The sequence below is a fragment of the Oncorhynchus gorbuscha genome, unplaced genomic scaffold (genome assembly GCF_021184085.1).
Source record: "Oncorhynchus gorbuscha isolate QuinsamMale2020 ecotype Even-year unplaced genomic scaffold, OgorEven_v1.0 Un_scaffold_1302, whole genome shotgun sequence".
Lineage (NCBI taxonomy): Eukaryota > Metazoa > Chordata > Actinopteri > Salmoniformes > Salmonidae > Oncorhynchus > Oncorhynchus gorbuscha.
The window spans coordinates 113,908-126,126 of NW_025746119.1; the positions used below are offsets into that span (position 1 = coordinate 113,908).

The following is a 12,219-nucleotide window of genomic DNA, read 5'->3' on the forward strand; positions in this document are numbered from 1 at the left end:
GTAGTGACACCTCTAGCACTGAGATGCAGTGCCTTTAGAACGCTGTGCCACTAGGGAGCCCAGGTAAATATCATGTTATGTAGCTCCTATTCAACGAAAGTGGTTGAATGGGGCCTGAAATGACTGATATGCCTTCTAAATATAGTAATAATTAAATGATTTATTGACTAACTATATGATTTCACCTTCCTTATAACTGTAAAATAATATATTTCGTGAAAGTACAATATGGCACCATTTTCATAGAACTGATGATAGTGAATGGTCTTCCCTGCTGGCTCTGAGCAAAGCACAGATGATAGTGAATGGTCTTCCCTGCTGGCTCTGAGCAAAGCACAGATGATAGTGAATGGTCTTCCCTGCTGGCTCTGAGCAAAGCACAGATGATAGTGAATGGTCTTCCCTGCTGTTTGTCCATCTGAGCAAAGTTCACAAATGCTTTTGATCATGTTGAATGGTCATCACCGTTTGCTGGCTCTGAGCAAAGCACAGATGATCAGTCCTTTGTTTGAATAGGTCTTGTTGGCTGGCTCTGAGCAAAGCACAGATGATGAGTGAATGGTCTTCCCTGGCTGGACCTCTGAGCAATGACAGTCCTTTGCCATTCAAATAGGTCCTGCCTGTGTGAACATCACACGTTTGGGGCTGTGACCTACTGAGCACAAAGTGAGATTTGTCCATTTGTTTGAATAGGTCCTGTTGGTTGGTCTAACTCTGTGTGAACATCACAGCGTTTGGGGCTGTGACCTACTGAGCCAGAGGAGATCAGTCCTTTGTTTGAATAGGTCCTGTTGGTTGGTCTAACTCTGTGTGAACATCACAGCGTTTGGGGCTGTGACCTACTGAGCCAGAGGAGATCAGTCCTTTGTTTGAATAGGTCCTGTTGGTTGGTCTAACTCTGTGTGAACATCACAGCGTTTGGGGTTGTGACCTACTGAGCCAGAGGAGATCAGTCCTTTGTTTGAATAGGTCATGTTGGTTGGTCTAACTCTGTGTGAACATCACAGCGTTTGGGGCTGTGACCTACTGAGCCAGAGGAGATCAGTCCTTTGTTTGAATAGGTCCTGTTGGTTGGTCTAACTCTGTGTGAACATCACAGCGTTTGGGGCTGTGACCTACTGAGCCAGAGGTGATCAGTCCTTTGTTTGAATAGGTCCTGTTGGTTGGTCTAACTCTGTGTGAACATCACAGCGTTTGGGGCTGTGACCTACTGAACCAGAGGAGATCAGTCCTTTGTTTGAATAGGTCCTGTTGGTTGGTCTAACTCTGTGTGAACATCACAGCGTTTGGGGCTGTGACCTACTGAGCCAGAGGAGATCAGTCCTTTGTTTGAATAGGTCCTGTTTCTTGGTCTCACTCCTTCAGCTATTGAGTGGAACGGGACAACCTTAAAGCTTTTTTGTAAATCCTTCCATTTGTTTCTAAAACATCCACAGACACATCTACAAGATAAAAACACATTCAGGACAAATCCAAAACCCAAGTAAGTCCCTGATGTCAGGACTTTGTCTCAAACAGGTTTTAGAGGGTGCACGTGGAACCTCTTATCTTTGGCATTGGGCAGTGTCATGGAGGGCCAGCTCCATGACTGGTTGGCATAGAGTCAAGTCTACAAAACCTTGTGGATTTTATTCATAACGGATTCTAGTTTTGGGAACAGAAAATTGTAGTGAGATTGGAATTTCATTTCTGAAAACGTTTTGCTGAATGTCAACCCAGTTTCAGATATAAGGAGATGAAGCCCCTAGTGGATGTGACAGGTTGTCCTCTAGTATTCAAATACAGTAAAAGGCTTTCTCGTTCCAGGAAGGACATTTTATGGTCATGGATGCACTATAGATGTGATAAGGAGAACGGGGATGGATCACATATAGAGGATATCCTCACATTTGTTATGGGCTTCCTGTCCTGACCATATTTGGTAAGAAGAGGAAGTCCAGTGATAAGGCAGACAAGAGGAGCAAAATGATGGATGAAACGTCCAATCTGTATACAGGTTCAAAGGTTGTCCATGAGTCAAGTCTACAAAACTCAGTGGACCCTTTTCATAACACGTTTTGGGAACAGAACATTGTATGGAGATCTGTGAAAAAACATCAACCCACTTTCAGTTTCCTTCTGCCTTGCACTGGATCTCTTCTGACCAAATATGGTCAGGACAGGAAGCCCCTAGCAGCTGTGATAAGTCAGCGTTTCCCATGTCTGTCTGTGGAGCAACGATAACATGAAAGGACTTCCTGCAATGAGCCTAAATTACATAGGAATTCACTCTTTGAACACTACATTTATCTTTATATGGTAAGACGAGTGTATGTAAATGTAGTTCTACCGAAATGATATTGATTCAGTTTTCCACAGACATACCCTGCTTTTAATACAGAGTAGTAAGAGAAAATAGTATACTTACTATGACTGAGGTGGTTGTCCCACCTAGCTATTTTAAGATGACTTCACTAACTGTAACTCACTGGATAAGAGCATCTGCTAAATGACTCAAATGTAAATGTTATTGCACTTTATACTTCCACTTTCAGAATCAGTCAATCAAATCAACGTTTATGAGGGCACACAGTACAATGAAACGCTCGCTAACTCTTCTCAAAAATGCAGTACAATATCATTCAATCATTCAAATGCCAAATACATAAGCCCCAAAAATAACAAGTAGAAAGAAAAACTAGTATGAGAAGTATGTACATATTGTATCTGTGATTGATCAAAATGGAGACTTCAATACACGTAGTGAAGTGACTTGGTATTGAAACCAGAGGAGCTCTGACTCCTAGTCTGCTGTGTTCTGTTGCTGCTGGTCTGCCTGTCACCAGAGGTGTTAGACTAGGTACACTGTCACTGTCTCCTAGTCTGCTGTGTTCTGTTGCTGCTGGTCTGCCTGTCACCAGAGGTGTTAGACTAGGTACACTGCCACTGTCTCCTAGTCTGCTGTGTTCTGTTGCTGCTGGTCTGCCTGTCACCAGAGGTGTTAGACTAGGTACACTGCCACTGTCTCCTAGTCTGCTGTGTTCTGTTGCTGCTGGTCTGCCTGTCACCAGAGGTGTTAGACTAGGTACACTGTCACTGTCTCCTAGTCTGCTGTGTTCTGTTGCTGCTGGTCTGCCTGTCACCAGAGGTGTTAGACTAGGTACACTGCCACTGTCTCCTAGTCTGCTGTGTTCTGTTGCTGCTGGTCTGCCTGTCACCAGAGGTGTTAGACTAGGTACACTGCCACTGTCTCCACATTACGTTGACAATGGATTTCCCCTTACGTTTACAAGCTGAATTGCAATAAACATGATGCACACATAGTATTACATAGAATGCTGTTTTATTTGATGGTTACCAGGTTGACCTCGTGTAAAGAAAGGGTCAGGCTGGGGTTGGAGGCCAGGGGTCAAGGTTGACCATAATAAATAAAATGGGTTGGTATCTCTCTACCCAGGGCCATCTGGCAGCGCTGCTGGGGTTGCGGTTCTGAGTCAGGTGCTGAACCCAAACAAACCACTCATCCTAATCCCCCTAACCCTATCTAAAATACACACATGATTTCTCCTGCCTCTGCTCTCTCTTTCTGTCCCTCTCTCTCTGCTCAGCTGGTATTTCTCTCCTAGGTTATACTCTCTCTGCTCAGCTGGTATTTCTCTCCTAGGTTATTCTCTCTCTGCTCAGCTGGTATTTCTCTCCTAGGTTATTCTCTCTCTGCTCAGCTGGTATTTCTCTCCTAGGTTATTCTCTCTCTGCTCAGCTGGTATTTCTCTCCTAGGTTATTCTCTCTCTGCTCAGCTGGTATTTCTCTCCTAGGTTATTCTCTCTCTGCTCAGCTGGTATTTCTCTCTAGGTTATTCTCTCTCTGCTCAGCTGGTATTTCTCTCCTAGGTTATTCTCTCTCTGCTCAGCTGGTATTTCTCTCCTAGGTTATTCTCTCTCTGCTCAGCTGGTATTTCTCTCCTAGGTTATTCTCTCTCTGCTCAGCTGGTATTTCTCTCCTAGGTTATTCTCTCTCTGCTCAGCTGGTATTTCTCTCCTAGGTTATTCTCTCTCTGCTCAGCTGGTATTTCTCTCCTAGGTTATTCTCTCTCTGCTCAGCTGGTATTTCTCTCCTAGGTTATTCTCTCTCTGCTCAGCTGGTATTTCTCTCCTAGGTTATTCTCTCTCTGCTCAGCTGGTATTTCTCTCCTAGGTTATTCTCTCTCTGCTCAGCTGGTATTTCTCTCCTAGGTTATACTCTCTCTGCTCAGCTGGTATTTCTCTCCTAGGTTATTCTCTCTCTGCTCAGCTGGTATTTCTCTCCTAGGTTATTCTCTCTCTGCTCAGCTGGTATTTCTCTCCTAGGTTATTCTCTCTCTGCTCAGCTGGTATTTCTCTCCTAGGTTATTCTCTCTCTGCTCAGCTGGTATTTCTCTCCTAGGTTATTCTCTCTCTGCTCAGCTGGTATTTCTCTCCTAGGTTATTCTCTCTCTGCTCAGCTGGTATTTCTCTCCTAGGTTATTCTCTCTCTGCTCAGCTGGTATTTCTCTCCTAGGTTATTCTCTCTCTGCTCAGCTGGTATTTCTCTCCTAGGTTATTCTCTCTCTGCTCAGCTGGTATTTCTCTCCTAGGTTATTCTCTCTCTGCTCAGCTGGTATTTCTCTCCTAGGTTATTCTCTCTCTGCTCAGCTGGTATTTCTCTCCTAGGTTATTCTCTCTCTGCTCAGCTGGTATTTCTCTCCTAGGTTATTCTCTCTCTGCTCAGCTGGTATTTCTCTCCTAGGTTATTCTCTCTCTGCTCAGCTGGTATTTCTCTCCTAGGTTATACTCTCTCTGCTCAGCTGGTATTTCTCTCCTAGGTTATTCTCTCTCTGCTCAGCTGGTATTTCTCTCCTAGGTTATACTCTCTCTGCTCAGCTGGTATTTCTCTCCTAGGTTATTCTCTCTCTGCTCAGCTGGTATTTCTCTCCTAGGTTATTCTCTCTCTGCTCAGCTGGTATTTCTCTCCTAGGTTATTCTCTCTCTGCTCAGCTGGTATTTCTCTCCTAGGTTATACTCTCTCTGCTCAGCTGGTATTTCTCTCCTAGGTTATTCTCTCTCTGCTCAGCTGGTATTTCTCTCCTAGGTTATTCTCTCTCTGCTCAGCTGGTATTTCTCTCCTAGGTTATTCTCTCTCTGCTCAGCTGGTATTTCTCTCCTAGGTTATTCTCTCTCTGCTCAGCTGGTATTTCTCTCCTAGGTTATTCTCTCTCTGCTCAGCTGGTATTTCTCTCCTAGGTTATTCTCTCTCTGCTCAGCTGGTATTTCTCTCCTAGGTTATTCTCTCTCTGCTCAGCTGATTCCCCTCTCTCTTGCCATCTAACATCTCTTTCTCTCTTTCTCCTTGTTATCCCCTCATTCCCCTCCCTGTCCTCTGTTGTCTCTCCTTGTTATCCCCTCATTCCCCTCCCTGTCCTCTGTTGTCTCTCCTTGTTATCCCCTCATTCCCCTCCCTGTCCTCTGTTATCTCTCCTTGTTATCCCCTCATTCCCCTCCCTGTCCTCTGTTATCTCTCCTTGTTATCCCCTCATTCCCCTCCCTGTCCTCTGTTGTCTCTCCTTGTTATCCCCTCATTCCCCTCCCTGTCCTCTGTTGTCTCTCCTTGTTATCCCCTCATTCCCCTCCCTGTCCTCTGTTGTCTCTCCTTGTTATCCCCTCATTCCCCTCCCTGTCCTCTGTTGTCTCTCCTTGTTATCCCCTCATTCCCCTCCCTGTCCTCTGTTGTCTCTCCTTGTTATCCCCTCATTCCCCTCCCTGTCCTCTGTTGTCTCTCCTTGTTATCCCCTCATTCCCCTCCCTGTCCTCTGTTGTCTCTCCTTGTTATCCCCTCATTCCCCTCCCCCTGTCCTCTGTTGTCTCTCCTTGTTATCCCCTCATTCCCCTCCCTGTCCTCTGTTGTCTCTCCTTGTTATCCCCTCATTCCCCTCCCTGTCCTCTGTTGTCTCTCCTTGTTATCCCCTCATTCCCCTCCCTGTCCTCTGTTGTCTCTCCTTGTTATCCCCTCATTCCCCTCCCTGTCCTCTGTTGTCTCTCCTTGTTATCCCCTCATTCCCCTCCCTGTCCTCTGTTGTCTCTCCTTGTTATCCCCTCATTCCCCTCCCTGTCCTCTGTTGTCTCTCCTTGTTATCCCCTCATTCCCCTCCCTGTCCTCTGTTGTCTCTCCTTGTTATCCCCTCATTCCCCTCCCTGTCCTCTGTTGTCTCTCCTTGTTATCCCCTCATTCCCCTCCCTGTCCTCTGTTGTCTCTCCTTGTTATCCCCTCATTCCCCTCCCTGTCCTCTGTTGTCTCTCCTTGTTATCCCCTCATTCCCCTCCCTGTCCTCTGTTGTCTCTCCTTGTTATCCCCTCATTCCCCTCCCTGTCCTCTGTTGTCTCTCCTTGTTATCCCCTCATTCCCCTCCCTGTCCTCTGTTGTCTCTCCTTGTTATCCCCTCATTCCCCTCCCTGTCCTCCGTTGTCTCTTCCTCCAGCTTATCTTTCCCTGGCTCCCTCTTCCTACTCTCACCCAGGCTCCCGAGGTAAAGTGCTTCCCTCTTTCTCTCTGCATCTTTCTCCACGGATAGCTCCAGAGCATGAGGGGGGCTTCAGTTCTCCAGTAGGCCCAGACGGTGCTCTCAAACCTGGATTAGACTAAGCTGAGTGGCCCCCTGGAGCTCTGGAGTCTCTCTTGCTATACCGTAGGACAGCAGACACTCACACACTAAGTCTACTGCCACTAGTGGGCTTGTCCTGGCATCTAGTAGTGTGTGGATGCATAGCTTGTAGTGTCTAAGGCTGTTTCACAGGAAAGTTGGTGTGCTTGCATGGAGGCGCATGCATTAGCATATATAGTCTGTGTCTTTGTGCATGAACGTGCTGCTTATTTTGGTGTGTGTGTACAGTATACATGCATGTGTGTGTATGCTGCCGTGTTTTCTTGTTCCCCTGCTAAAATTCGATTGTCTCTCTTGTTCTCTCTCTCGTTCTCTCCCTCTCTCTCGTTCTCTCTTGTTCTCTTATCTATCTCGCTCTCGCTCTCTCTCTCTCTAGTCCTCAGTGCTGATAGGGTGGAGCAGATGACCAAGACCTACAATGACATTGAGGTTGTCACACACCTATTGGCTGAGGTGGGTTTTCATTGGTGCACGGTCTTTGACACATGGCGGTGATTAGTTGTCATTGATGATTGTGGCCGCGTGATTGGTGGACTAACTAGCATGGTATCATTGATTGCAGCGGGACCGGGACTTGGAGCTGGCCGCTCGGATTGGTCAGTCTCTGCTTCAGAGGAACCACCTGCTCCAGGAACGAAATGAGTCTGTGGAGGAACAGCTAGCACAGGCCCTGGACCAGGTAACACACACACACTACTGTACACACACACACTACTGTACACACACATACTACTGTACACACCACACCCCCTCTGACCCTCCTGTCCCAGGTGCACCAGCTACAACATGAGCTGGGGAAAAAGGATGAGTTGCTGCGGATGGTGGCCAGCGCTTCGGAGGAGAGTGAGACTGATTCCAGCTGCTCAACGCCGCTGCACCCCCGCCAACCCCTAGCACCAGCTGTGGCCCTCAGCCAGCTGGAGGCCCTGCAGGGGAAAATGTCTGATCTGGAAGAGGAGAACCTGGCCCTACGCTCTGAGGTATAGCTGACATGACACCCTATTTCCTAGAGTTCACTACTTTTGACCAGGACCCATAGGGTTAAGTTTAGGATCAACGGTAGGGTGATCTGATCCCAGATCTGTGGTCCGTGCTAATTCTACTTCGACTGTGCACTTTATGCGGTTCGTCATCTGATAGTTCCTAACACCTCACTGTAAACCCTGTGGTCCCACCAGGCCCGTCATCTGATAGTTCCTAACACCTCACTGTAAACCCTGTGGTCCTACCAGGCCCATCATCTGATAGTTCCTAACACCTCACTGTAAACCCTGTGGTCCTACCAGGCCCGTCATCTGATAGTTCCTAACACCTCACTGTAAACCCTGTGGTCCTACCAGGCCCATCATCTGATAGTTCCTAACACCTCACTGTAAACCCTGTGGTCCCACCAGGCCCATCATCTGATAGTTCCTAACACCTCACTGTAAACCCTGTGGTCCCACCAGGCCCATCATCTGATAGTTCCTAACACCTCACTGTAAACCCTGTGGTCCTACCAGGCCCATCATCTGATAGTTCCTAACACCTCACTGTAAACCCTGTGGTCCCACCAGGCCCATCATCTGATAGTTCCTAACACCTCACTGTAAACCCTGTGGTCCCACCAGGCCCGTCATCTGATAGTTCCTAACACCTCACTGTAAACCCTGTGGTCCTACCAGGCCCATCATCTGATAGTTCCTAACACCTCACTGTAAACCCTGTGGTCCCACCAGGCCCATCATCTGATAGTTCCTAACACCTCACTGTAAACCCTGTGGTCCTACCAGGCCCATCATCTGATAGTTCCTAACACCTCACTGTAAACCCTGTGGTCCCACCAGGCCCATCATCTGATAGTTCCTAACACCTCACTGTAAAGCCTGTGGTCCTACCAGGCCCATCATCTGATAGTTCCTAACACCTCACTGTAAACCCTGTGGTCCCACCAGGCCCATCATCTGATAGTTCCTAACACCTCACTGTAAACCCTGTGGTCCCACCAGGCCCGTCATCTGATAGTTCCTAACACCTCACTGTAAACCCTGTGGTCCGACCAGGCCCGTCATCTGATAGTTCCTAACACCTCACTGTAAACCCTGTGGTCCTACCAGGCCCGTCATCTGAAGACGGAGACCATCACCTTCGAGGAGAAAGAACAACAGCTGGTCAGCGACTGTGTCAAGGAGCTACGTGACACACACACACACACACACACACACACACACACACACACACACACACACACACACACACACACACACACACACACACACACACACACACACACACACACACACACACACACACACACAAAAAAAAATCAGCATGAATCAAGTCAATTAACAAGTAATTAGGTTATTGATCTCTAGTGATTAAAGAGCTGTGTGGGTGTGGGTTGGTTCAGGCGAGTCCAACAGTCAGATGGTGAACCTAACAGAGGAGCTGTCCCATAAGAGTGAAGAGGTGATGCGACACCAGGAGGAGATTTCCCAGCTCCTCTCCCAGATAGTAGAGCTCCAACACCGCGTCAAAGAGGTGAGGGGGGAGGAAGAGCACAGTTTGAAGTTGATGTTGTGGTAATAATTGTAAAGTAATATTACTAAAGAAGTGTGTTTCCAGCTGGCCCTGGAGAAAGAGGAGCTGAGGATTCACCTACAGGCCTCGAAAGATGCCCAGAGATCACTCACTGCAGAGGTGAGTTGTCTAGCAATGAACAGTTCAATGAACTCTGACTCCATAGAAGTGCCTTAAGGTGGGCCCTTTTTCCAAACATTGGATGCATCTCATTCCACCGCATGTGTATACTGTATGAAATCGTTCTTGTCACAGAATGATCTGTAGCGTCCGACCGGTTTGGCCTACAAAACTATTACCTCTATGGAAAGATGAGTCGAATCTCACTAACACGATGGTTTTTCTCTACGACCCCCCCCCCCCCCCCCCCACACACGAGTCTCAGTACAGCCGATCTGCCAACTTCTGCCTGTAGTGTCTGATCAGTCTGGGCTACACACTAATTTGACCCTCTGTGGAACACGTACTCTACCGGTCAAATGTTTTAGAACACTTATTCAAGGATTTTATTTATTTTGACTATTTTCTACATTGTAGAATAACATTGAAGACATAAACTATGAAATAATACGTATTATAAGTTATATGTATGTTAAACAAATCTAAATATATTTTATATTTGAGATTCTTCAAATAGCCACCCTTTAACTTGATGACAGCTTTGCACACTCTTGGCATTCCCCAACCAGTTTCAACTAGAATGCTTTTCCAACAGTTTTGAAGGAGTTCCCACATATGCTGAGCACTTAATGGCTGCTTTTCCTTCACTCCTTCACACCATCTCAATTTGGTTGAGGTCGGGGGATTGTGGAAACCAGGTCATCTGATGCACCACTCCACTCTCCTTCTTGATAAAATTGCCCTTATAAAAGCCTGGAGGTGTGTTGGGTCATTGACCTGTGTTGGGTTATTATCCCCCCCGGCTTATGGGTTAACTATGTTGTGTTGTATAGCTGATCCAGCAAGCAAAGTGTTAATTATGTTGTGTTGTATAGCTGATCCAGCAAGCAAAGTGTTAATTATGTTGTGTTGTATAGCTGATCCAGCAAGCAAAGTGTTAACTATGTTGTGTTGTATAGCTGATCCAGCAAGCAAAGTGTTAATTATGTTGTGTTGTATAGCTGATCCAGCAAGCAAAGTGTTAATTATGTTGTGTTGTATAGCTGAATGAGCTAGCGGACCGTAATGTAGAGTGTGTGGGGATGCTACATGAGCTAGCGGAGGGTTAACTATGTTGTGTTGTGTTGTATAGCTGAATGAGCTAGCGGACCGTAATGTAGAGTGTGTGGGGATGCTACATGAGCTAGCGGAGGGTTAACTATGTTGTGTTGTGTTGTATAGCTGAATGAGCTAGCGGACCGTAATGTAGAGTGTGTGGGGATGCTACATGAGTCTCAGGAAGAGATCAAGGAGCTGCGCAGTAAGAACACTCCGTCTGCAGGCATGAGACGACACCTGCCCTACGGACTCTTCCCCATGGTGAGATCTACACCTTCTGTCGTGTGTGTGTGTGTGTGTGTGTGTGTGTGTGTGTGTGTGTGTGTGTGTGTGTGTGTGTGTGTGTGTGTGTGTGTGTGTGTGTGTGTGTGTGTGTGTGTGTGTGTGTGTGTGTGTGTGTGTGTGTGTGTGTGTGTGGTGTGTGTTAGGGATGTAACGATTCACCAAAACACAGCAGTCCCCGATTTAAAATGTTTAAGATACAAGTGCTTCGGTCCGCGGAACCCAATCCGAACCAAATGTAGCATGCATCGGTCAGAAAATCTATTCAAAGTGAAAACAACGCTGGTTCACTAATATCTTTTCATATTATATTCTTTCTAACTTCAGAAAATACCTCATATTTTGTGACAACTGACGTGTCCTCTCCTTCAGTGTTGAACTGCATGTAACTGTGTTCACCGTCATTGATCTACAAGTCATTTTGTAATGTCGAACAACCCCAGGCAATATCATTAGTCTAGTTAAACTGCGCACTGCCCAGCTTCACACACGGACCAACGTTTTTACTAGCAGAAGTCACTTTTCGTAGCAGGTTAGAAGAATTAGATTAAGGTTAGGAAAAGGGTTAGCTAAAATTGTTTCCAAAGCAAACATATCTAGCAACAACCAGGCCTGCCTTGAGAAGCCATGGATCACAGGATTCATCCACACCAAGCTGAAGGCTAGAGCTGCCTCTTTCAAGGAGCTGGACACTAATCCGGACACTTATAAGAAATCCCGCTATGCGCTAAGACGAACCATCAAACAAGCAAAGTGTCAATACAGGACTAAGATTGAATCCTACTACACCGGCTCTGGATGTGCAGGGCTTGAAAACTATTACGTACTATGAAGGGAAACCCAGCCGCAAGCTGCCCAGTGACGCGAGGCTACCAGACAAGCTAAATGCCTTTTATGGTCGCTTTGCGTCAAGCAACATTGAAGGATGCTTGAGAGCACCAGCTGTTCCGAAGGACTGTGTGATCATGCTCTCCGTAGCCAATGTGTGCAAGACCTTTAAACAGATCAACATTCACAAAGCCGCGGGGCCAGACGGATTACCAGGACGTGTACTAAAAGCATGCGCAGACAAACTGCCAAGTGTCTTCACTGACATTTTCAACATCTCCCTGGCCAGGTCTGTAATACCTACATGTTTCAAACAGACCACAATAGTCCCTGTGCCCAAGAACACTAAGGTAACCTACCTAAATGACTACTGCCCCATAGCACACACGCCGGTAACCATGCACTGCTTTGAAAGGCTGGTCATGGCTCACATGAACACCATCATGCCAGAAACCCTAGACCCACTCCAATTCGCATAACGCCCCAACAGATCCACAGATGACGCAATCTCAATCGCACTCAACGCTGCCCTTTCCCACCTGGACAAAATGTACACCCATGTGAGAATGCTGTTCCTTGACTACACTTCAGTGTTCAACATCATAGTGCCCACAAAGCTCATCACTAAGTTAAGGACCCTGGGACTAAATATCTCCTTCTGCAAATGGATCCTGGACTT

General features: G+C 46.7%; 1 protein-coding gene across 1 annotated transcript in view; it reads left to right on the forward strand.

Moving 5' to 3' along the window:
- Nucleotides 1–12,219, forward strand: part of trak2 (trafficking protein, kinesin binding 2) — a 49,096-nt gene that overhangs the window by 26,280 nt on the left and 10,597 nt on the right. Inside the window, 8 exon segments of the mRNA XM_046337162.1 lie at nucleotides 6,471–6,518; nucleotides 7,030–7,106; nucleotides 7,216–7,332; nucleotides 7,424–7,633; nucleotides 8,750–8,828; nucleotides 9,043–9,173; nucleotides 9,258–9,332; nucleotides 10,554–10,691. Coding sequence (XP_046193118.1) covers nucleotides 6,471–6,518; nucleotides 7,030–7,106; nucleotides 7,216–7,332; nucleotides 7,424–7,633; nucleotides 8,750–8,828; nucleotides 9,043–9,173; nucleotides 9,258–9,332; nucleotides 10,554–10,691 — 875 coding nt within the window.